The sequence below is a fragment of the Rhinoderma darwinii genome, chromosome 3, assembly GCF_050947455.1.
Source record: "Rhinoderma darwinii isolate aRhiDar2 chromosome 3, aRhiDar2.hap1, whole genome shotgun sequence".
Classification (NCBI taxonomy): domain Eukaryota; kingdom Metazoa; phylum Chordata; class Amphibia; order Anura; family Rhinodermatidae; genus Rhinoderma; species Rhinoderma darwinii.
In genome coordinates, this window is record NC_134689.1 from 290,530,270 (window position 1) to 290,556,262 (window position 25,993).

General features: G+C 44.0%; 1 protein-coding gene across 2 annotated transcripts in view; it reads left to right on the forward strand.

Moving 5' to 3' along the window:
• Positions 1 to 4,672: 4,672 nt before the first annotated feature.
• SPPL2A (signal peptide peptidase like 2A) overlaps positions 4,673 to 25,993 on the forward strand; it is a 37,996-nt gene continuing 16,675 nt past the window's right edge. The window contains exons 1-8 of one of the 2 annotated variants that reach the window (XM_075858050.1): positions 4,673 to 4,994; positions 14,419 to 14,538; positions 16,405 to 16,587; positions 21,597 to 21,686; positions 23,626 to 23,759; positions 24,275 to 24,426; positions 25,563 to 25,659; positions 25,771 to 25,872. In XM_075858050.1, coding sequence (XP_075714165.1) covers positions 4,944 to 4,994; positions 14,419 to 14,538; positions 16,405 to 16,587; positions 21,597 to 21,686; positions 23,626 to 23,759; positions 24,275 to 24,426; positions 25,563 to 25,659; positions 25,771 to 25,872 — 929 coding nt within the window. In that variant the 5' untranslated portion in view covers positions 4,673 to 4,943. The remainder of the gene's footprint in view (positions 4,995 to 14,418; positions 14,539 to 16,404; positions 16,588 to 21,596; positions 21,687 to 23,625; positions 23,760 to 24,274; positions 24,427 to 25,562; positions 25,660 to 25,770; positions 25,873 to 25,993) is intronic. The other variant, XM_075858049.1, reaches the window with a different exon arrangement.

The window sequence follows — 25,993 nt, forward strand, 5'->3', positions numbered from 1 at the left end:
AAAGCTCATAACATAAATACAGCACCAGAACAAAGCTCATAACATAAATACAACACCAGTACCAAGTCAGTACATGTATATAGCACCAAAACAAAGCTCAGTACATGAATACAGCACCAGAACAAAGCTCATAACATAAATACAACACCTGTAGTCGGCACACCTTGTGTTTCAAAAATTATATTTATTTAGATTCTCAGAATAGATGCCAGAGGCTGTATGTGCTCGGGGGTCGCGACCCCCGGGCACATACAGCCTCTGCCATCTATTCTGAGAATCTAAATAAATATAATTTTTGAAACACAAGCAAGGTGTGCCGACTACAATTCTTAACCTACATCCGGGTTGGGAACCTACCTCGAGCACCCTAGGATACCGATGCTATCTGAACACAACCATATAAATACAACACCAGCACAAAGCTCAGTACACATATACAGCACCAGTACCAAGGTCATTACATGTATACAGCACCATAACAAAGCTCAGTACATATATATATATATATATATATATATATATAGCACCAAAACAAAGCTCAGTACATGAATACAGCACCAGAACAAAGCTCATAACATAAATACAACACCAGCACAAAGCTCAGTACATATATACAGCACCAGTACCAAGGTCAGTACATGTATACAGCACCATAACAAAGCTCAGTACATATATATATATAGCACCAAAACAAAGCTCAGTACATGAATACAGCACCAGAACAAAGCTCAGTACATATATCAAGCACCATACCCAAGCTCAGTACATTATATAAAGCACCAGAACCAAGCTCAATACATATATTCAGCACAAGAACCAAGCTCAGTACATATATACAGCACCAGAACAAAGCTCAGTACATAAATACTGCACCAGAACAAGGCTGAGTACATAAATGCAACAGCAGACAAACAGTACATGTTGTGCACCGTGTAAAGACAGCAGAGTCGCATGGTGTGCAGTATAATGCAGCAAATTTCCAATTTTTCTGCCACCCATCCAAATCGAAGGTTTTATTTCGAATTACAGTAGCACCAGAACTAGTCTCATACATAAATACAGTATCAGAACCAAGCAGAGTACAGAGATCAATTGCAAAGTCACGTTAGACCCTGCCATATACTGTGAGTTTATACCACGTGAATGTATAGCTCTCAGTATGACCTGAAAAACGGTAAGGGTATGCTGAGAGTTGTTATTTCCCTAACAAGAATGCTACCGCCCATCATCATCATCATCAGACCAGTCGCAGAATAAACATTTACATTCAGTGACACATGACTTCTCTGTTTGGAGTCGTTCTCTTTTCTTCTCCATACAGCCCAGACCAGCATGATGACATCCTCCGGCCACCACTCAGAAAACACAGTGCCCCTTCAATATAATAGTACCACACACTGTGCCCCCTGAATTTGATAGCTCCACACACAATGCCCCCTAAATATAAAAGTGCTACACACTGTGCTTCCTGAATATAATGCCTCCAAGCACTTTGTCCACTACAGACTGTGCCCCTAAAAATAAAAGTGCTACACACTGCGCCCCTAAATATAGTAGCTCCACACACAGTGCCCTCTGAATAAATAGTTCTAGACAATGTGCCCCCAAATATAATAGCTTCATACACTGTACCCCACCGAATATAATAGTACTACACACTGTTCCCCCTGAATATAATAGCTCCACACACTGTGGCCCTTGAATAAATAGTGCAACACAATTGGCACCCTAAATAGAATAGTGCTACACACTTTGTACCCTCTAAATATAAAAGTGCTACACACTGGGCCCCTGAATAGAACAGCTCAACACACTGTAACCTCCTGAATAAATTGTGCTACACAATGTGCCCCCTAAATATAATAGTGCTACACACTGACTGCTGTGCTATTTTTCCAGTCAAACAGAATTGCCGACAAAGGCTCAGATGGTAGTGTGCACAAAGCCTGGAAAGGCAATTCATTGTAGCAAAAGTCATTATGGTAGAATATTTCTGTACTACATGTACAGTAAAAAACACCAGGCCAGCCTTATTTATATAGAGGTTGATCACTAAAAAATTTAAAGTTCTGCAACTTTCTAATAAACTTTTGTGATTTAATCCTTCGCCATTTTTATTATCTGATTGCTGTCAGTGAATGGTAATATTTTTTAATACACCCAGAGACTTAGAGAACCTTTCAGCTGCCTGTACATGTGCAGCTGAGTGCAGCATGTAATGGGCAGGGCTGCACAAAGCCTGGGGCACTGTAAGTTTTTTTCCTACCCTCCTCCGTTATTTAGATATTGGTGCCGTTATATCGGCGCCCGATGTTTAAATTACCCCCTGAACGGTCAATGGGGTGTGTAATGGCAAAGGAGCGTGTTACTATCGCTGTGACACTGGCCAATCAGCTACGGACAGTGCCACACCAAGAGCTAGAGAGAGAAGAGCGTGTGCAGCTCGGAGTTGTGAGCACATGCACGCGCACGCACGCTCCTCACTCGCTAGCTCTCGGCAAACAAGGACAAGACTATGTGATCTCTCGCAAGAGATCACACAGTCTTGTCCTTGTCTGCCACGAGCTGACGTGTGAGAGAGTGCATGCGCGCATTCGCTCCTGTCTCCAGCTCTTGCTGTGACGCTGGCCGTAGCGGATTGGACAGTGTCACAGCGATGTTACATATCCCCTTGCCATTACACACCCCATTGACAGTTCAGGGGGTTATTTAAATATCGGGCGCCAAATATAACGGCACCGATATCTAAATAACGGAGGAGGGTAGGAAGAAAATGTAAAGTGCCCCAGGGCTTGTTCAGCCCTCCCCATTACATGCTGCACTCAGCTGCACATGTATGGGGAGGTGAAAGGTTCTCTTTAAAGGTTTTAAAACCCATGCAGACACCCTACTTCTCATGGCTTGTTACTATTGTATATCGGCTAGGCAAGATAAGAGCACTATTATTCTATGTTTACACTGCTTATTTTCAGGCGTATTTTAGAGCGTAAAACGCTTGTATTACGCTTCGAAATACACGTAAAAAACACTTTCAAACAGCTTCCCGTTGATTTCGATGGGGAAATACAGTGTAGTTAATACAAGACGTTTTTTTTTTTAAGCTGCTGAATTAAAAAACAACTCGTAAAAATACGCTTCGTAAACAAGAAGTGACATGTCATTTCTTGAAGCGTTTTACAAGCTAGTTTTTCCCATTGACACTTCAAAAAAAAAAACGGTTCGAAAATACACCTCAAAATTAGTTTCAAAAATACCTGACAAAAACATGAACTTGGGGTGTATTGTTATGTGTTTTTTTGTTTTTTATGTGGTTGTATTTTTAAATGCAACCGCATCGAAAAATGCACCAAATCGCAGTAAAAACACATAAGGATTTTTAGATACGTTTTTCCTGCTGATTTTAACCGCAGTAAGGCTGGGTTCACACGACCTATTTTCAGACGTTTTACGTCTGAAAATACGGCTACAATACGTCGGCAAACATCTGCCCATTCATTTGAATGGGATTGCCGACGTACTGTGCAGACAACCTGTCATTTACGCGTCGTCGTTTGACAGCTGTCAAACGACGACTCGTAAATTGACTGCCTCGGCAAAGAAGTGCAGGACACTTCTTTGAACGTAATTTGAGCCGTTTTTCATTGAATTCAATGAAGAACAGCTCAAATATACGGCCGTCAATGACGCCTCGCAAAATGCGAGGAGCATTTATGTCTGAAACGACGGAGCTGTTTTCTCCTGTAAACAGTCTGTAATTTCAGACGTAAAAACCAGTTATCGTGTGCACATACCCTAAGGGTATGTTCACACGGCAGCGTCCGTTACAGCTGAAATTACGGTGCTGTTTTCAGGAGAAAACAGCACCGTAATTTCAGCCGTAATGGCATGTGCAGGGGTCTTTCGCTGCGTCCATTACGGATGTAATTGTAGCTGTTTTTCCATGGAGTCCATGGAAAACGGCTCCATTTACGTCTGAAGAAGTGACAGGCACTTCTTTGACGCGGGCGTCTTTTTTAAGCGCCGCCTTTTGACAGCGGCGCGTAAAAAAAATGACCATCGGCACAGAACATCGTAAGACCCATTCAAATGTTTGCTGACGCTTTTGAGCCGCATTTTCGGACGTAATTCGGGGCTAAAACGCCCGAATTACGTACGTAAATAGTGTGTGTGAACCCAGCCTAACAGTGAAATCGCATAGCCATTTGTCACCAAATAGGGCATGGTTTTGGCGTGTGTCACTACCGCCTGTGAGTTCTTACCTCTAATCCGCGACATTTGAATATATCCTAATTCCTTGTTCAAATGGCACAGATTAGCTGCAAATTTTGCATGGATTTTAAGTCAAAACCAGAATTGGCTCCAATATTTATATTCTTTGTCGGTTCTGTTCCTAGTTTTGGTTTACATGCAAAATACACATCAAATCTCCACTGTATGAACCTACAGAAGCCGGGTATTTCTCTATCTGCCCATGACCGGGTTAGCGGCTGAACGATAATGACAAATATGAGAACTGCTTGTCTGGTTTCAGCGGGAAAGTGCAGGACCGACTGACAGTTTGATTCACATGGAAACTATAACACGGAATCGAAAGTCCAATGGACAAAACAGGCGACTACAAATGAGAGGTGTGCGCATGCGTAGGAAAAGCACCAGACAGCGTCCTTGCGAAGCGTCACTTGTTGCTATGCAGATCCTGGTAGGCGGAGCCGGGGACAGAACCGACACCTCGCAGCGCTTTCCTTGCCTCGGACAGAGTGGCGAAAAGGGAGCAGCCAGCCTGTTCTTTACGCTGCTTGTTTACTGGGAGTCATCGGCCGACAGGAAGTGAAGATCCCGGAAAGAAGCCATTCTTATTGCTGACGCATAATTAGTGCGGCTTTGCCTACATGAATCCCCGGCCCGTCCGCTTGTCTGACTGACTGTCCTGATTGACAGCTGAAATGGAGCTGTCCGGTCTACTGGGCCTCATATTACTGCTGCACTTACCTCAGGTAATGTATTGACACTGGTCACTATGACAACAATGCTGGGACTGACAACCATGGGCTGTATGCTAATAGACACTACCTGCCTGGATGATCAGGACACATCGGGGGTATATAAGATACATATAATATGCCACTGTAATGTGAGCTATGCTGCAACTTCTAGTTCCACAGAAAGATCTTTACATGATCGCGAATAACAATGATCAATACTGTTAACAATCCTCATTAAGTCTTTGGAAGTAAAACAATCAAATATAGTTTATCCAAATCCTGTCAGATAAATACACCTGACGAGTGAAACTCAAAAACTTCCCCGAAGCAAGAGTGATCCCCCTACCCCACTGCTAAACTTCCCGCTCTAAGTAGCCCTTTTCCGGCATCTTATATAAAGCGTATACGTGTTTTTCACATTATTTAGGACTCGAGATGAACTGACCAATATTAATATACCACCAATCTGCCAGCCTTTGCAATACAATGAGAGAATCAGTTTGCTATTAGACTGGGGTTACATGGCTGTGACACAGGTCAGGTGTCCAAAGACCGCTGTGTCGCCCTGTCTGCGTCGCAGTTAGTGAGAGTTTATGTGGTCGCTTCGTGACCCAAAATCTGCCGCGACACCGCAAAGCGACCACATTTACTTACATTACTGCGATGTACGCAGCACGACACAGCGGTCTTTGGATGCTGAGTCGCCACCAAAGTTGACGTTTTGCCCTAGATTTATTCTCATACTGCCTATTGTTGCCAAAAGTGAAACTGAAACCTGGCATTTCAATACTCCAGCCAAATAAAAGAAATTGATGCCTATCTATTAGGCCTATCTCCACCCTGGGCAGATTTTGGGGAGCGTGTCATACAGAATAGGGGTGACAGAGGCTGGTGGACTAGTAAATGTGTATTCTCATAGTCCTAATGCACATGACTAGTGGTTTTGCGGGCCACAAAACCACGGATCCGTTGTGGTCCATTTGTATACAAAAATCATTTGTTGTGCATTCGTGTGTCATCAGCATTCACGGATTCGCAACAAGGACAGAAATTAATGGGTCCGCGATTTAACTGCAAAAATGCGGATAAATTGCGGACACAAAAGCACGGTCTTGTGCATGGGCCTTACTATAACCCTTTTATTTTCTCTCGTACGCATTGTTACATTTACCTAATATTACCAACACTTTGTAATATATTAATAGTGCAGAATATACATTTGTTAGAAGTAAAATACTGGCGTAAGAGCCTCCTGCCATGTTTAACATTTGTGCCATTTGGTAACATTAAAGTCCTTTCTGAATTTTATCTTTAAAAGTCGGTATTGGTTCAGAGTGCCCTAGACTGAAGGAGGTGCACGAATAGGGTCCCAACCCAATCGTATGTGAAGAAGTATTCGGCACACAAACAAATGTGGTTCATAAATTCTTTCGTTTTATTGTATTGTATTCAATGCCATGGGCAGAGTGCGTGCAACGTTTCGGTCCAGAGACCTTCGTCAGGCACTAGAACCCCGTTGGCGTGGGTATATCCTGTCGTTGAGCGCTGTCGTTCGTATGGCGGTTTACCGCTTGTTTTTGGCGAACGACAGCGCTCAATGACAGGATATATCCACGCCAACGGGGTTCTAGTGCCTGACGAAGGTCTCTGGACCGAAACGTTGCACGCACTCTGCCCATGGCATTGAATACAGTACAATAAAACGAAACAATTTATGAACCACATTTGTTTGCGTGCCGACTACTTCTTCACATTTATCTTTAAAAGTGGCACGGCTTGTTCAGCTTCAGGCCGCACGCACACGACCGTAAAAAAAGCTCCGCAACACAGTCCGCAATTACGGACCCACCCGGTTCCATTGGCCGCGGACACCTTTTCCGTAGCGCTACGGATAGTTGTCTGTGCCGTAGAGCCATGCTGGGAATTATGGAGCATATCCTACTTTTCGGATTTTACGGGCTGTGCTCCCATACTATGTATGGGAGCACGGTACGAAAATGCGGCCGTTGGCCGGCTGTGCTTGCAATCGGGGGCCGTGATTACGTTCACAGCCGTGTGCATGAGGTCTCAAGCTGTAGGATATATTTATCAATGTTTGCCAAATTAAAGGAAATGTTTCCCCAGGACAGACCCCCTTAGTCCTCCTGCACATGGGATGGAAACGCTGCATTATTTCCGTCCCGAATTTTGTGAAATTTGCACGGCAGGTCAATTTCCACATGTGTTTTCTGCAGATTTTTTCTGCAGCGTGTGAATGAGATTTAAAATCTCATCCACTTCGCTGCTACTGTATTAGGCATCATTTACACGAGCGTAATATACGCGCATGCTTTTCACGCGTGTCGTACGCACCTATATTAGGCTATGGGGCAGTGCAGACAGTGCGTGAGTTTTGCGCAGCGCGAGTGTGTTGCGTAAAACTCACGACATGTCCTTTCTTTGTGCGCTGTTCGCGCATCACGCACCCATTGAAGTCAATGGGTGCGTGAAAACCACGCATGCCGCACGGAAGCACTTCCGTGCGAACTGCGTGGTTCGCGCAACAGCTGTCAAACTCTGAATGTAAACAGAAAAGCACCACGTGCTTTTCTGTTTACAAACATCCAAACGGAGTGTCATAATGATGGCGGCTGCGAGAAAATCTCGTAGCCGCGCATCATACGCTGATGACACACGCAGCTTTTAAGTGCCTTTTGCACACGCAAAACGCTGTGTTTTTTGCGTGCGCAAAACGCACACGCTCGTGTAAATCAGGCCTTACACTGCAGAATTTCCACATGGATATTCCGGAAGTAAAGTCTGTAGCATTTGCGCCCCGTGTGCAGCAGGCCTTAGGCTGAGTTCCCACAGTGCAGTTTAAGGCCTCATGCACACGTCTGTGCCCGCGGGCTGCATTTTCGGGCCGTTCTCCCATACAAAGTATGGGAGCACGGCTCGTAAAATACGAAAAGTAGGACATGCTGCATAATTCCCGTCACGGTTCTACGGAACGGACACCTATCCGTAGCGATATGGAAAGGTGTCCGCGGCCAATAGAACCGGGTGGGTCTGTAATTGGGGACCGTATTACGGTCCACAATTACGGAGATTTTTTACGGTCATGTGGATGGGACTTAAGCCAAAACCAGGAACAGAACATATATACCACACAGTAAAGGTCTTTTTAACATGGGATTCTAGGGATAACGTATGCAACTGTATGGCATAAAGTTGCACAACAGGAGATTTCCTCAACATATACTCTGTCCGTAAAGGGAAAGCATGATGTGAACAGAGGCTAATGACCCTATTACACCGGCCAATTTTGTCCAGTGCAGCAAGTGGCGATCAACGAGACAGTTTGTTGATAGGAGCTCGTTTGCTCCTGTCACATGGAGCTATGGATGGGGACGAGCGGTCGTTACTCTGATCTCTCGTCCCCATACATTATTATCATGTCGGCAGCGCGTCTCCGTTTACACAGGGCGATGTGCTGCCGACAGCGATAATATTTCAGTTTTTTAAAATGATGCGACCAGCAGATGATTGAGCGCTTGCTCGTTAATCTGCTGATCGCTGCCTTGTTTTCACAGGGCAATTATCAGCAAGGAGCGTTCTATGAGTGCTTGTCTGCCCGATAATTGCCCAGTATAAAAGGGCCTTAAGGAAGAACTAGTAAAAATATAGTAAGTGTCGTCTTGGAGCCATTTTAACAAGTCTATTAATGATTTGCATACATAAACATTCCAACCATAACCCTGCAGATCCAGTCCTGGCTGCCATAAAACAGCTTGTACATGCGGATGTATTTTTCCGGGCAACAGTCCTCCAAGTGTCTTATCCAAACGCTCCCTAAAATAAGCAAGTCCCGTTCTTTTAACGGCTGTCACACGGCCGTTTTCAGAACAATGATATTCTATGGGTGTATTCACACAGCCGTTTTTTTAACGGCCCGTGAATAATGGGCGTCAAAAAATAGGACTTGTCCTATTTTTGGCCGTTTTCACGGCCTGACGGTCCCCATAGAAGTCGATGGATCAGTTTTTAACGGCTGTCAATACATGTAACAACCGTTAAAAACGGATCTGTGACATGAGGATTGGCAAAGGAACTACTAGTTCCCTAGCTCGCTATCGGTGGCTCGATGACACTCACCGATGCAGCACCGACCTCTTCAGGTGTGGTCTCTCGTCTTCACGAGTTCTGCGAAGGCGACGCGATGATGTCATCACGCCGCCTTTTCAGATCGCGCAAAGGCGTGAGACCTCGCGTGAAGACGAGAGACCTCTCGTGAAGACGAGCTGCATCGGTGAGCGTCATCGCGTCGCCGCAGATCCAGTGAAGACGAGAGACCTTACCGATGCAGCACGGTCTTCTTCGGGTAAGGCTGTGTGGCATCATCTTCGGGGAGGCTGTGTGGCATCATCTTCGGGGAGGCTGTGTGGCATCATCTACGGGGAGGCTGTGTGGCATCATCTACGGGGAGGCTGTGTGGCATCATCTACGGGGAGGCTGTGTGGCATCATCTACGGGGAGGCTGTGTGGCATCATCTACGGGGAGGCTGTGTGGCATCATCTACGGGGAGGCTGTGTGGCATCATCTACGGGGAGGCTGTGTGGCATCATCTACGGGGAGGCTGTGTGGCATCATCTACGGGGAGGCTGTGTGGCATCATCTACGGGGAGGCTGTGTGGCATCATCTACGGGGAGGCTGTGTGGCATGATATACGGGGAGGCTGTGTGGCATGATGGACAGGGAGAGGCTGTGTGGCATGATAGGGAGAGGCTGTGTGGCATGATAGGGAGAGGCTGTGTGGCATGATAGGGAGAGGCTGTGTGGCATGATAGGGAGAGGCTGTGTGGCATGATAGGGAGAGGCTGTGTGGCATGATAGGGAGAGGCTGTGTGGCATGATAGGGAGAGGCTGTGTGGCATGATAGGGAGAGGCTGTGTGGCATGATAGGGAGAGGCTGTGTGGCATGATAGACAGGGGGAGGCTGTCTGGCATGATAGACAGGGGGAGGCTGTCTGGCATGATAGACAGGGGGAGGCTGTCTGGCATGATAGACAGGGGGAGGCTGTGTGGCATGATAGACAGGGGGAGGCTGTGTGGCATGATAGGGAGAGGCTGTGTGGCATGATAGACAGGGGGAGGCTGTCTGGCATGATATACAGGGAGAGGCTGTGTGGCATGATATACAGGGAGAGGCTGTGTGGCATGATATACAGGGAGAGGCTGTGTGGCATGATATACAGGGAGAAGCTGTGTGGCATGATATACAGGGAGAGGATGTGTGGCATGATATACAGGGAGAAGCTGTGTGGCATGATATACAGGGGGGCTGTGTGGCATGATATACAGGGGGGCTGTGTGGCATGATATACAGGGGGGCTGTGTGGCATGATATACAGGGGGGCTGTGTGGCATGATATACAGGGGGGCTGTGTGGCATCACACACAGGGAGGCTGTAAATAGTGTCTAGATGAACATTTGACCTTCCTTTGGGTGTTTTCAGGGGGTTGGGACAAAAAAAAAAAGCCTGACCAATGAAATTCATCAGTTTTTTAACGGCCATGAAAAACTGATGCAAAAGGGATGTCAAACGGCCATTAAAGACGGACTGAAAATGGATGAAAATTTAGAGACACTGATGCAAAATGGCCATGAAAAGCTGGCAGTTGATCAGTTCTTAATGGACATTTTTTCTCACTGTCGTGTGACTGTAGCCTGACCTGGCTCCACAATTTTTAGTAGTTTGCACTGTTACACTGGATAAAGTCGTGGTTTTTAAGCGTTCTGATTTTCCTCCGGATATTCCATAGAGGTACTTCATGTCTGTATACAAGTACATGGTTCTTGTGTTTCATATCTGTGTCACTTGGAAAAGTATGATTTTTTTCCAAAGCCTTGTAGCGATTAGAGAGGTTTCTTCGCAGATCCCCTGGATAATCTCCGCTGGTTATTACAACTGCACCAGTGCACCATCTGTACTACACTTAAGAAGCTTTTAGCCTAACTAATGGATGGGTGTTTTAATTAAGGCGGAATTAACTGGTCTAGACAGCAGGAGTCATCCATTCCTAAATTATTCCTGACATCGCGTTTCCTAAGGCTGGATTCACACAAGCATGTTACGTCCGTAATGGACGGAACGTATTTCGGCCGCAAGTCCCGGACCGAACACACTGCAGGGAGCCAGGCTCCTAGCATCATAGTTATGTACGACGCTTGGAGTCCCTGCCTCGCTGTGGAACTACTGTCCCGTACTGAAAACATGATTACAGTATGGGACAGTTGTCCTGCAGCGAGGCAGGGACTCCTAGCGTCGTACATAACTATGATGCTAGGAGCCCGGCTCCCTACACTGTGTTCGGTCCGGGATTAGTGGCCGAAATACGTTCCGTCCATTACGGACCGAACATGCTCGTGTGATTCCAGCCTAACAATCCTGTATTTATGTTGCTTTATCAATAATTGATATCGGAATGGCAGGAAATGTTTATATCCTATGCTGGACATCAGATTTACAGAATGGAACTTCCAGTATCTTAGATCATAGGTTTGCACATTTTTTAGGAGATAATAATGTTTTCCATAAAATCAGCCAGTTGTGCACGAACAGTAAATGTACAGGCTTAAAATTATTAAAATTAAGTATAAAGTTATATCCAACAACAGAAATGTTACCAAGCATTTGTCTAAGGCCTCAAGCACACTTCAGTGAAATGCTTCACTGTGCTGTTTTTTTAACAGATAGCGCATGGACCCATTCATTTCTATGGGGCCACGCACACTTCCGTTATTTTAATGTTTCATGTGTCCGTTCCACGAATGATAGAACAGGTCCTACTCCTGTTCGTTTTTCTCGGATCAGTCTCTGCCTTTTTATTCATTTGGTCCGTTAAAACAACGGACCACACACAGAAGCCATCCGTGTCCGGTTCGTGTTTGACAGATCCGTGATTTATGGCCGTACAAATAGCAACGGATGTGTGCTTGAGGCCTAACCGTTATTATAATCTCTTGCATTTCCCTTTTATATTTTTAGTTTAAAGGGATATTTAATGTTCTAGGCTTTTTCCAGTGATGACCATCCCCTTGTGTGGTCACCCTGCTGCCAGGGAGCTGCCTGACCTCGCACATTTCCCCAGCACTGGAATTGTTATATGACACAGCGCCCTCTGCAGTTAATGAGCGACACTATAATGCATGGTCACACTGAGACAACCAGACCAAAGTCACTCTTTGCAGTGGTTAAATGCACTAGCTGTTATAGAGGGGTCCCGAGCAAGGACCTTCCCTGTCCTCTGTGATGTCTATGAGTGGACAACTCCTTTAAGGGGAGTCAGTCACCAGAAATTTGCCTATTAAAGCAGCAGCTCAGTAATATAGTGTAGCCGCACATGAATAGAACGCTGTTTTCATTTTTCAGCTGAGTGGCTCCGTTGCAGAGAAAATCACTTTATTCCTTATATGTAAATTTGATTTTTGGAGCAACGAGGGCGTCGTGCCCAGTCCGTCCCTCCCGTCCTTCTTTGATTGACAGGGGCCAGGTAATGTGAAAGCCGTGTTCATGCCTGGCCCCGTATTCTGCTGAGCGTGCCCGCGGCTCCGATTCTGAATCGCCGCGTGCGCAGTACATGCCTGAAGTTTCACTGGTCTAATCGGCTGTACTGCACATGCGCTGATTACGTCACACTATACCTGGGTGTAGTGTGACGTAATCGGCGAATGCGCAGTGTATGTAGTGGTGTCGTAAAAACACGTCTATTTATGTGGTCTTTTGTTGTGGTTTTGAATACATTATTATTATAATAAGGCCCTGTTCACACTGAGTTTTGTGCAGGCAGAAAAAAATCTGCCTCACAATTCCGTCTGGAAGTTTGAGACAGATTTTGACTGACCTGCAGTGCGTTTGCAGCATTTTTCGCATCGTTTTTTGATCGCGGCCATTGAGCATTGGGGCCAAAAAAACGCAGTGAAAAACACTTTCTCTGCCTCCCATTGATGTCTATGGGAGGTCAGAGACAGAGAGACCCGAAGAAAGGGCATGGCGCTTCTTTTTCCTGCGAGAGTTTTTTTTCGAATGCGGGGAAAAAACGCCTCCGCCTCCCATTGAAATTAGAGGCATGTTTTTTGTCGCGGTGAACAGGGCCTAATAATAAACTTCCAGTACAGAACTTGGAATGGGAACAGTAAGGGTATGTTCACACGGCTTATTTTCAGAACCTTTTTCGGGCCGTAAACGGCCGAAAAATGGTAAGCAGAGCGCCTCCAAACATCTGCCCATTGATTTCAATGGGAAAACGGCGTTCTGTTCTGACGGACTTTTTTTACGCGGCCGTTTTTCAAAACGGCTGCGTAAAAAACGGCCACGAAAAAGAAATGCATGTCACTTCTTGGGACATTTTTTGGAGCCGTTTTTCATTGACTCTATTGAAAAACAGCTCCAAAAACGGGCGTAAAAAACGCAGCGAAAAATGCGAGTGGCTTAAGAAACGTCTGAAAATCAGGAGCTGTTCTCCCTTGAAAACAGCTTCGTATTTTCACTTGTTTTTGCGTTTGTGTGTGCACATACCCTCAGGGTTGGTTGGTTGGCTGGTATAAGTTAGTATACCTTTTTTTAACTATATGGAACAGTGTAGTCTGTTAAGCTATTCCATGCAAAGGCATCCTACAAAAAACATATACTGCGTAGTATATATGTTTATTAACATGGCAGCGTATGGGCTATGTCTATACAATGGAATCTGTCAGTGGTATATGTTGGGAAATCCTCCCGACACACACACAAAACGCAGTATGAACAGACCACAAGCTGGCCATAGACTGAAACTTTTGACAGACAAAAAGGCAGATTTAATTTAAACCATTTTCTGCCGGCTGATGTAGTGATCTATCGGATATTGGTTGTTTTTAACTTATGGCGTTCTAAACCAAAATGAGAACCTTTACAGACCAATGATGAACGATAAGTCGTTCAGAAAACAGCCATCGGAAATATCTAATGAATGGCCAGCACAAAAAATCTTCATATATTAGCGTAGCATGCTGTGCTATTCTATCTAGTAAAAAATAAAAAGGGAATCTTCCGGACCCCAGTCCATTTGTATCCAGTAAATCCATGTATCAGCCGGGTTTCTTATTGATCATGTGACCAGTACTAAACACCTCCAGCATAATTTACATTGGCGGCAGGAAGATTTAGCGCTCAGGTCTCCTGTATACAGTGTGTAGAACGGCTATGTACTCCCCTATATAAGGAAACTGGTGACAGGCTTTCCTTATGTGTTAATAACTGCATATAGAAAGTAATCTAACTTTTTTTTTTTTCTCCCTCTGTTTGTTTTGGTCTCAGAACGCCTTTCCATTGTCAAATAAAGTGAGAACATTCGCATAACCTACTGTATGTTTTCTTGATGTGGCCTCAAACAAAGCTGTATTTATTTTACAGATCCGTGCAACTCATGGAATTTTGCATGCAGTTGGCGATGGGGTGTCGCATTCCGGAAAAGATTATTGCATCACGTACAATTCTTCATGGACAGCCCTCCCAACATCTTACACCAATGTTGTAAGTTATTGCACAACATATATGTATGGTTTTTTTCCCGTAGAAATCACGTAAATGTAGAGTACGTTTCTTCCACACACAGATAGTAACTATACTTCTTCTGAGCAGTATCCATGGTATATTGGGGTAAAACTGGCACAACGTTTTAGTATGAACTAGGCATCGGATACTGGTCAAAAAATGCTCCTTAACTGTACAGTCCTGACCAAAAGTTTTGAGACTGACTCAAATTTTGCTGCTTCGTTTTTTTTAGATATTTTAGGCTTCGTTGTCATCTGCGTCAGGGCTCCGTTCCGTCTGAGCTTTCTGTTGGAACAGAGCCCTGACTTGAAATCGATGGTGATGGAAACGGAAACCTATGGTTTCAGTTTGTGTCAGTCAGGGCTCCATTCCGACAGAAAGCTGCGACGAAACGGAGCCCTGACGCAGATGTGAAGGAAGCCTAACTCAGATGTTTCTATGGTATACTGATCTACAATTGTAAGCATTTCATACGGTTTTGAACTTTTATTGACAAATACATCTAGTTTATGCAGAGACTCAAAATTTACAGTGTTGACCCTTCTTTTTTCAAGACTTCTGCATTTCGCCCTGGCATGCTAGATATCCGTTTTTGGGCCAAATCCTGACTGATGCCAACCCATTCTTGCCTAATCAGTACTTGAAGTGTATTACAATTTCTGTGTTTTTATCACTTAGTTATCACTTTTGCCTTGTGACATGGTGCTCCATCATGCTGGAAAAAGCATTGTTCATCACAAAATTGCTCCTGGATCGTTGGGAGAAGCTGCTCTTAGAGGATGTTTAGATACCATTCTTTATTCATGGTAGTGTCCTTAGGCAAAATTCTGAGTGAGCCACCCCACACATGAATTGTTTCAAGATTCTTTACTGTTGGGATGACACAGGACTCATGGTAGCGCTCATCTTTTCTTCTTTGGACAGTCTGAAGGTGGCTTCATCAGAGAACATAACTTTAGCCCAGTTATCTGCAGTCCAATCCATGTACTTCCTGCAGAATCTCAGGCTGTCGATGTTTTTATTTGAGAAAAGTAACTTTTTTTCTGGCGTTCTTGACACCAGGCCAGCCTCCAAAAACCTTCGCCTCACTGTGCGTACAGATGCACTAACACCTGTCTGCTACCATTTCTGAGCAAGCTCTGCACTGTTGTTGAACCGATCCTGTAGCTCCTCTTTAGAAGATGGTCCTGGCACTTGCTTTACTTTCTTGGGTGCCCTGAAGACTTCTTCACCCCAATTGAACCTCTCTTCTTGAAGTTCTTAATGATCCGATAAATGGTTGATTTAGGGGCAATCTTCTAAGCAGCAATGTCCTTGCCTGTAAAGCCCTTTTGATGCAAAGCAATGATAACTGCTTGTGTTTCCTTGGAGGTAACCATGGTTAACAGAAAAAGACAATGATTTCAAGCACCATCCCCCTTTTTAAAGCAACCATGCTCTTATAATTCAATCAGCATGACAGAGTGATATCAGCTGCCTTGTCCTCATTAACCCTTTCTCCTCAGCTAACGAGAAGATCACTGAAATTATGTTTTCAGGTCATTTAGTGGCAGGGCTGAAATGCAGTGAAAATTGTTTTTTTGGGATTAAGTTAATTTTCATGGCAAGGAATGACTATGCAATTAATTTCAATTCGACTGATCACTCTTCTTAACAATCTAGAGTTAATGCAAATTGCCACTATAAAAACTGAAGCAGCAAACTTTGTGAAAAACAAAATTTGTGTCAGTCTCAACAGTTTTGGCCAGGACTGTAGGGTGTTTTTTTATTTTATTTTATTTTTTTGTTTTTTTTAATATTAATAAAATAGTTTGAAAATGGACTCACTTTCTTTTTGTCTTTTAGATGTATTACAAGCTAGAAAATCTAAGTTCAGCCTGGCTGTGCAGCGATTCAGAAGTACCCCCCACAGGTCTGCAGGATAAAGCAGTGGTGGTGATGATGGGGAATTGCTCAATTTTGGACAAGGCTATGATCGCTCAGAATAGCAATGCAAAAATGTTACTTGTGGCAAGTAAAGATGGCCTGGTAAGTGTCTGGAGTATAATGCTAAAAGTTTAAGGCTTTAAAGGGGTTTGCCAGGAAAAAAATATTTTCTAAAAACTGTCCCCCAGCCATGGTTTGCCTTCCCTAAAACCCCCTACATACTTCCTAACCAGTTTCTGTTTGATCTCAATAGTCACTGCTGCTCTTCCTGTTTGTTTACATCCCTTGCTTCTGGTCCTGTGCTGTTTCCTATCTTTGAACCCACCATACCCATGATCCCTTGCTGCATCTGAGGAGACAGCTTACATCCCCCTTTCCTCCCTCCACAGCATCTGAGCTATTTGCATATTGCCACGCCCCTCTATGTTCACAGGATCATTCCCTGCTCTAATTACAGGCACCCAGCTCCCCGCACAGTCACACGCCCAGTAATAATCACACCGGGATGATGGGGGTTATATACAGCGATGTTGGGGTTATACACTCGGATGATATAACTCCATCATACCTGTATACAACCTATATGTAACCCCCATCATCCCTGTGTATTACCTCATCATCCTTGTATTACCTCATTATCCCTGTATACAACCCCCATCATCCCTATTTATTACCTCATGATCCCGGTATATAACCCCCATCATCCCTGTTTATTACCTCACCATCCCTGTATATAACCACCATCATCTTTGTGTATTACCCCATTATATAACCCCCAATATATGTGTATTACCTCATCATCCCTGTGTATTATACCCCATTATCCCTGTGCATTACCCCCAACATCCTATACAGGGATGAAGGTGGTTATATACAGTGTTAATGGCGGTAATACACAGAGATGATGGGGGTTATATACATGGATGATGGCCCCATGATTCCTGTATATAACCCCCATCATCCCTGTATTTATATAACCCCCATCATCCATGTATTTATATAACCTTGTAATAACTGTATATACCATCAGGGGGGTGCCGCCGCCGGGGGTGGGGGGGGGGTGGGCGATGAGAGGAGACGAGCAGGCAGTAATGAAGTCAGAGATAGGAGGAGGAGGGGCGTGTACAATCAGAGATGACGTTCCATGTCTGCTCAGCCAGCACTTCCTGCTGTGTAGAGACACGGCACGTCATAAACTATGTTTACAGGCGGCGGGACCAGAGGAGGCGGAGCTCTGAAGAGCTCATGAAACTTCCGCCCGGCCCACTGCCTGTAAATGTAGTTGATGACGCGCCGTGCCCTGCTCCGCCGGAAGTGCTGGCTGAGCAAAGACACGGAACGTCACGGGAAATTAAAAATTTACTCTCGGTGCTGTCGCGTGACTGCAAATCAGAACGAAGCCAGAGGTAAATTTACACTATATTAAAAAGTTACTTATATATGTCTAATTATGTTAAAATATAAATAAGTTTTATTCCTGGACAACCCCTTTAAGCTTTAAAGGGTTTTTCCAGGACTTTGTTATTGATGACCTATCCTTAGGATCGCATGGGTATAGGAGAAAAAAAAAAAAAGGAATAATGGGCTCTGCTGGATGAAAGACAAAGACTTGGATCTGTTTCAATGTATTTATAAAATTTTACGCGTTTCAGCACCGAGGCGGTGCCTTCCTCAGATCAATATAACATATGTACAGTATGCAAGGGTCTGTATACACAACAAAAAGGAGGGAAAAGAAAGTGGCACAATATCATAGTCAAGGGGTTAGGGACAAAAGAGTAAAGGCCATATGTTAATTTGACAGTAAAAATATAATCCGTCAAAGTACTTCCAGATAATAAGTAATACATTGTATTAAACAACTTAGAGAAAGTGATAAAACTTCAATAGCACAGAATGGCAATTAAAACCTTACCATATAGTAAAGATATGAGAAAAGACTAATGAAATCAGCATCTAAAAACAACAAACGGTCCAATCGCAGAGCTTCCAGGTTAAGCAGAAACTATTGATTTTCTGAGTTATAAAACATGTAAGGTCAAGTCAAATAATGTGTGTAAGGCAGAATCGCCATGGTGATTGAGCGTGGACCAATTAGCGTGCTTCCATCGTCGTCAAGGCTACAGAACGCTAAGGGCATGACCACACGTGGCGGATTTCCTCCGCAACTGTCCGCATCAATGCCGCACAGAATCTGCGTTGCAGATTCTGCTGTGGATCTGCACAAAATGTGCAGTAAATTGATGCGGACTAGCTGCTGCGGACTGCGGTAAAAGTACTTCCCTTCTCCCTATCGGTGCAGGATAGAGAGAAGGGACAGCACTTTCCCTTGTGAAAGTCAAGGAAATTCATACTTACCGCCCGTTGTCTTGGTGATGCGTCCCTCCTTCGGCATCCAGCCCGATCTCCCTGGATGACGCGGTAGTCCATGTGACCGCTGCAGCCTGTTATTAGCCTGTGATTGGCTGCAGCCGTCACTTAGACTGAAACGTCATCCTGGGAGGCCGGACTGGAGACAGAAGCAGGGAGTTCTCGGTAAGTATGAACTTCATTTTTTTTACAGATACATGTATATTGGGATCGGTAGTCACTGTCCCGGGTGCAGAAACAGTTACTGCCGATCGCTTAACTCTTTCAGCACCCTGGACAGTGACTATTTACAGACGTCTCCTAGCAACGCTCCCGTCATTACGGGAGCCCCATTGACTTCCTCAGTCTGGCTGTAGACCTAGAAATACATAGGTCCAGCCAGTATGAAGAAATGTCAAGTTAAAAAAGCAAGACGGATCCACAGCACACATAACATGTGCATGACAGCTGCGGACTTCATTGCGGAATTTAGAATCTCCATTGAAGTCAATGGAGAAATTCCGCCATGAGTCCGCCACTGCTCCGCAACAGACAGAGCATGCTGCGGACACCAAATTCCGCTCCGCAGCCTATGCTCCGCAGCGGAATTTTACGCCTCGTCTAAACGAACACTGCTAAATTAAAGTGTAAGTCAATGGACAAACGGCTCCGCTGCGGATTAACGCTGCGGAGTGTCCGCAGCGGAATTTAAGTGAAATTCCGCCACGTGTGAACCCAGCCTAACAGGGAGTTGGTGTACGGAAGCTGGGGAAGGAAAGAAAGGTCCCGTCAGCAATTCATTAGAAAAGGGACCGCCATGCGGCAAAGCAGATTGTCCTAGTAATCAAATGCTTAACAGCAGGGATACAGAAATGGGGGGGGGGGGGGGCAGAGGAGCTCCCCGTTTAGTATGCTTAGTTGTGGCTGCGGACAAGTTAAATGTTTGCTCGTGATTGCGTCTGTTGATGAGATGGTCGGAACATTAGAGGGATAGTTAAATGCACTGGGTACCGGATGGATACAGGCATAATGATATAATGCGGCTATGGTCTGAGTAACATGGTGGCTCCAACAGTGCCCATTCTGCCTTGTTTTTTCCCATGCTACATATTGCAGCGTGCTTTATTGCAGAATTGGTCAAAGGACGATCTCCGTCTGGTTTCTAAACTGCTCAAAGCTACTGTGCAGAGTTGTGCCTGTTCTTAGCACAGGTGAGCAGTTCTATATCTTTCCGTGTCTCATCTCTTCATACCCAAATGGTTTCTTCACTATGGAGCACCATGTTTTTATTTCATAAACATATTAATGACCTATCCTAAGGATAAATCTAAGATCTATGGGGGTCCAACTCCTGTCACCCCCACTGAGCCCCATAGCAGCTGATTGAAGGGGCCACAACGCTGTGGAGCGTGAGAGCTGCACCCTCTTAACTGCTTACCAGGCACAGCTCTGTACATTCGGTAGTGGCTGTGCCGGGTACTTCAGCTCTTTACAGCTAAGTCCCATTCAAGTGGGCACTGCCACTACCGAATGGAAGATAAGCAATGAAGAGGCCAAAGCGCTCAACAGAGGGCTGCAGCCACTTCTATTAGCTGATCAATGGGGATGCCAGGAGTCGAACCTCCACCGATCCGATATAAATATCCAAGTCCCAGAAAACCCCTCTAAGGAGAAAATCTAATTTGTAGTTGGATTGATAATTTTTTTTTTTTAGCTGCTGCATGGTTCCGCTTGCTTAGAGCTCATGGGGTACCTGAAAAAGTGACCGCTTGTGCCATTTGTGCACAATGGCATCATACAGATGTAGCCATCTTTATCTTGACTCCACTCATTAAATACACAGTGGCAAGAAACTTTAACTTGACTTTTTCAATGGCTTTTGTTGTGCGATATCACACTGCAGCAAGTTATCAGTCAAGATACACTTGGCTACATCTGTACATGGCCATAAAGCGAAACTGTATACATTTACGGACATGCGATAAAACATTACGGATCTTAATCATAAAAAGGGTGTTTAAAAGGTACCCCCCCATCTCAGTATAGCAAGTGAACAGTCAGAGGAGAAAGTGAGGCGTGAATTTTGAAAAGAACAGTAGCTGGGGTTATACCATTGGTGCTCAGTATAAAGGACATGGGGCAATGATGGCCAATATAGTATTCTGCAGACTAACTCAACGTGATCTACTCTGTTGTAATTATATATGGATGTGATTGAATGCCTGTAGATGCATTGTCAAATTAATTTTTAACAATTCAAAAAAAATATATATATATATATAGAATGAAATTTTAGAAACTTACTTCAAGGTGACCATAGGCTTTAAACATTGAAAAGAATGGGGGGAAAAAACCACTCGGTCAGCAAGTATTGCATGGCTATATCTCATCTCATGATTGTGTTCTGTTATCTATGCCCTGTAACCTCTATATGAGGCAGACGTTCAGAAGGTTTCCTGAGCTTAATGTTAACTAGGCCCTTAGGCCCCATGCACACGACCGTAAAAAAAACTGTAATTGCGGACCGCAATACGGTTCTATTGGCTGCGGCCACCTTTCCGTATCGCTACGGAAAGGTGTCCGTGCCGTAGAACCGTTCCGTGAATTATGGAGCATGTCCTACTTTTAGATTTTTACGGGCCGCACTCCCATACTTTGTATGGGAGCATGGCCCGAAATTGCGGTGGCGGCCGTGATTACGGGCACGGCCGTGTGCATGAGGCCTTACAGATGCAATGTTAACACAATACTGTTTATTACAGCTTCGCCCAACAGACAACAGAAGTGGATATGAAAGCCTAACAATACCTATTGCTTATGTAAAATATGGAGATATCCTTGGCATGGAGCAGGTAGGTGTCACTTCTATGTGATTGTATTATAAGTCTGTGCACTGCATGCAGATAGTGTGTGCATCCTACTTTTTTGTAGAAACTACGCTCTTCCATCCTTGAGCCTACGGTTCTCTAAAGTGAAAGTCTATCAGTAACCAATTTCTGGGGTTTCATCTGTTTTAGTTTATGATAAATTCCCTTGAGTACATTTGCCATTTCTCAGTAGCTTTCACTTCATAGTGAATGAGTCTAAAGGGTCAGCTTGTGTCTGAATGAGTCTTAACCAGGCATCAGAACTTGCCATTTTGGTCGGTACCCAGCTATCAGGACACAGACAAGATAGTTGAGGCCCCATGCACACGACCGTGCCCGCAATCACGGCCCGCGATTGCGGGCACGGCCGGCCGCTCACTGACAGCCGCATTTTCGGGCCGTACTCCCATACAAAGTATGGGAGCACGGCCCGCAAAATGCGAAAGAACGGACATGTTCCATAATTCCCGGAACATTTCCACGGCACTGACACCCTTCCGTAGTGCTACGGAAAGGTGTCAGTGTTCAATGAAAGTGAATGGCTCTGTTTTTGCGGACCGCAATCGCGGTCCGCAAAAATGGAGGTTTTTTGCTGTCGTGTGCATGGGGCCTAAGACTATGAAAAAACAGCAGCATCCTTCTGATGCAGAGAATGGAGAGCTGAAATTAGACGGCAGCTTCGTTCTCTATTCCCTGCATTGATCATAGATTTTAGTGCAGGACAGAGGATACATCTAGTGGCTGCTATTTTCCATGTCGGAGAAAAAAGGAGCAGCGGGGAAGGGCGGCGTGCAGAACAGGACTAGGACAGGTCAGTCCTAATGGTGCATTGTGTGGCTGACACTACTGGTAGTATTGTTATTTTTTATTTTAGTTTTTTTAAATCCCTGTGTCATTTACCCTCAGGCCCTGCACTAGGCATAACACAGTGCTTTAGTTTTACTTGGAATGATTCTTTAAAGGGGTACACTATAGGACATATCCTCCAGATGTTTCATAAATATCTTGGATCCCTGAGAATTGGGGTTCGTTGATCCCCCTGTTCAGCACTCTTCATTCTGCTCTCTACATTATAGTTTATGGGAGTTGTGAAAAGCTCAGCTACTTCCTTGTCTCCCAAAAGGAACAGCCACTTGTTATACATTCATGTCATATACTGTCTATATGCTATAAATATCTCAGGTGATGATACTCCATATATTTTTATTGCGCTACGTGTGAGTGGTACAATTTGTCAATGTAGACCTTTGTTCTGGATGAGCTGTACTGTCTTTTCAGGATTCCTTTATGAATAAATAAAGACAAAAAAAAAAAAAATCTGTTCACTTCTCAATTGTAAAAATGCCAAGTAATCTGCGTGGCCTGCTGTGGTCCACAGTATTAGGCTTCGTTCACATCTGCGTTGGGACTTCGTTCGTGGGTTCTGTCAGAGCTTTCCATCGGGGGAATCCATGGATGGAATCAAAACTGAAACAAACGGAAACCATAGATTTCCGTTTGCATCACCATTGATTCCAATGGCGACGGACTCGGTGCAAATGGTTTTCGTTTGTCACCGTTGTGTAAGGGTTCCGTTGTTTTGACGGAATCAATACCATAGTCGACTGCGCTATTGATTCCGTCAAAACAACGGAAACCTTTGCACTGGATCCTTCACCATTAAAATCAATGGTGATGCAAACGGAAACCTATGGTGGACGTTTGTTTCAGTTTGGATTCCATTCATAGGTTCCCCTGACGGAAAGCTCCGATAGAACCCATGAACTGAGTCCCAACACAGATGTGAACAAAGCCTTAGAAAGCAATAAAATAAATCTGATTAGCCTTGGAGGGTAAAGGTTTATGTGTGCGTTTTATGAAAATAAAAAAACAGAACTGAAATAATCTATAAATTGTTATTTCTCCCCCCCCCCAAATTTCTTAGGATGTTGGAAGGAATATTGAGGTGACCATGTATTCCCCATCACCTCCATTGTTTGATTACAGCATGTTGGTCATATTCCTGATCTCGGTGTTCACTGTGGCACTTGGTGGCTACTGGAGTGGCGTATCAGAGCTGTAAGTGGCAAGAAAAATGATTTTGTCTTTTCAGATGTCTCCTTTGAAGAAAGGAACATATACTGTTCTCTCATTTTAAATGCATATGTCTAAAATACATATAATAGTGCGCTTGTCATGTGCATTCTTGTAAAAGTTTACTTTCACCTTTAGAAAACATAAGTCTTATCTACACTTCTTTATTATGACGCTGCATAAGCAAAAATCAACCATGAAGGTTTATCCGACAGCTCTCTTATGTTTACCTCCAGACCATGAAGGTCTTTTGGAATGTCTTTTATTTATTTAGATCAGTTTAGCTACATTTCCTAATGTATTGGACCCTTTGGGACCCCTTTAAGGGCAAGTCATGAACATCTTATTTCAATAGTCATTTAGTTGGAATAGTTCAGGCAGATGATTGAAGCAGCATTTAGGAAAATATTTTGTATGAATTTGGTTGATGTTGTATGTCTTCTTTATAGAGGATTGTACAATGTACACAGAAATATAATGACAAAATATTCTTATTTCAGGGAAGACTTAAGACCCTCCCAAAATCTTGGAGAAAATGAAGGAGGGAAGAAGAAAGATGAAAATGTGACCTTCACTCCTCTTACTGTTGTCCTGTTTGTTGTTATATGTTGCGTCATGTTACTTCTGCTCTACTTCTTCTATAAGTGGTTGGGTAGGTATCATTTAGCTCGGTATTGTTCTCTGGATCTTAGAGTTAATGCTTGGTTTTTATGTTGATGAGAAATTTAATACCCAGTATTAAAATGTGAATATCCACTGAACCACTACATCTACTATAGCATGATCATGGTCGCACACCGCTGGTTACTCCTTGACTAAAGGAAACCCACTTGAACGTTGAAAGAACAGGTAGAATATGTAAACTCAATGCGGATGTTTTCCAGGTCCAATTTAAATCCCAGACACAGATGTGCGCTTAGGGAAGAAGGGGCTCCATAGCAAAAATTACATTTGTGGGTGCTTCCTGTTGCCAGCACACTCGGTGGCGTTGGCTCCTCGCACTTTCGAGCTTCGTGTAGGTGATTCATGGAAATAGCTGTGAGTGATGGAGCTTGGCTGTTCCTGTATCTCTCATAGACTATAATGGAGAATGCATGCATGGATAATTCCCCGTTCCTCTTCACTTTGATGTTCACAGGGGACACAGCAACCTCCACCCCCCCCCTTTACAACCAACCAATCAAACTTTTGTGGTGTATACTATAGATCTGTCATAAATGTTAATTTAAGAAAATCACGCAGTCTGAGGATTGGCAGTGTAGGCATCTCTGCATTTATTAAGTATGCTTTAACTGTAATGTATGCTAAACAGTAATGAATGGATATACTCGGAACCTAAGGATATAAAAAACAAGGGTTACAGTGATGTCATGTAAAGTGACTTCATGTGACATGGTCAAGTCATCAGTGGTGTCATGTGCTATGGCACCTGTTTAATTGTGGCCATATGAAGTGACGACATGTCATTGTGGTGTAGTTGTCCCAGTGGATTCTAGGGAGCCAGAGCAGAATTTAAGGCTAAGTGTATTAAAAACTTTTTTTTATTCCTTATTTATTACAATTTGGGGTACTTTTTAAGAAATAGTATATATTTAAAGGATTTTTCCTATGTTACAAATCTAACCTGATAGAATGGCAGTTGTTATAAGAGGTGCAACTTTTTGTCTGGTGTATTCCTCTAATGATTTCCTTCAATCGTTAAGTAACATGCCACTTAAAATCTCTAATAAATGCTCACTGTAAATAGCCCATGTACGATTTCACTGAAGCTTCTCTTTTTGTTTCCAGTGTATGTTATCATTTGTGTGTTCTGCGTGGCATCTGCCTTGAGCATGTTCAACTGTCTCTCTGCATTGATCCAATACATTCCATATGGAAGATGCAGGTATGTCCTCTGCACAATGATAGTATCTCATAGTTGTTGTTTGTTTTTTTTAATCCAGACTTCACTTGCATCATGTAAAATGTATTATTTCTGTTTGTTTCCCTTCCACAGAGTTTCATGCTTTAGTAAAAGTACAGAAGTGCGACTATTCTTCCTGGCCGCATTTTGTGCAGCTGTGTCTGTGACTTGGGCAGTTTTTCGGAATGAAGACAGGTAGTGTGTGTGCGTGCGTGCGTGTGTGCGTAAACAACAATATTTTGAAATGCACATGACATGTTTTACTATCCTATTAACAGTCTGCACGTGCTGCTAGTTCAGCTGTCAGTGGAGATAA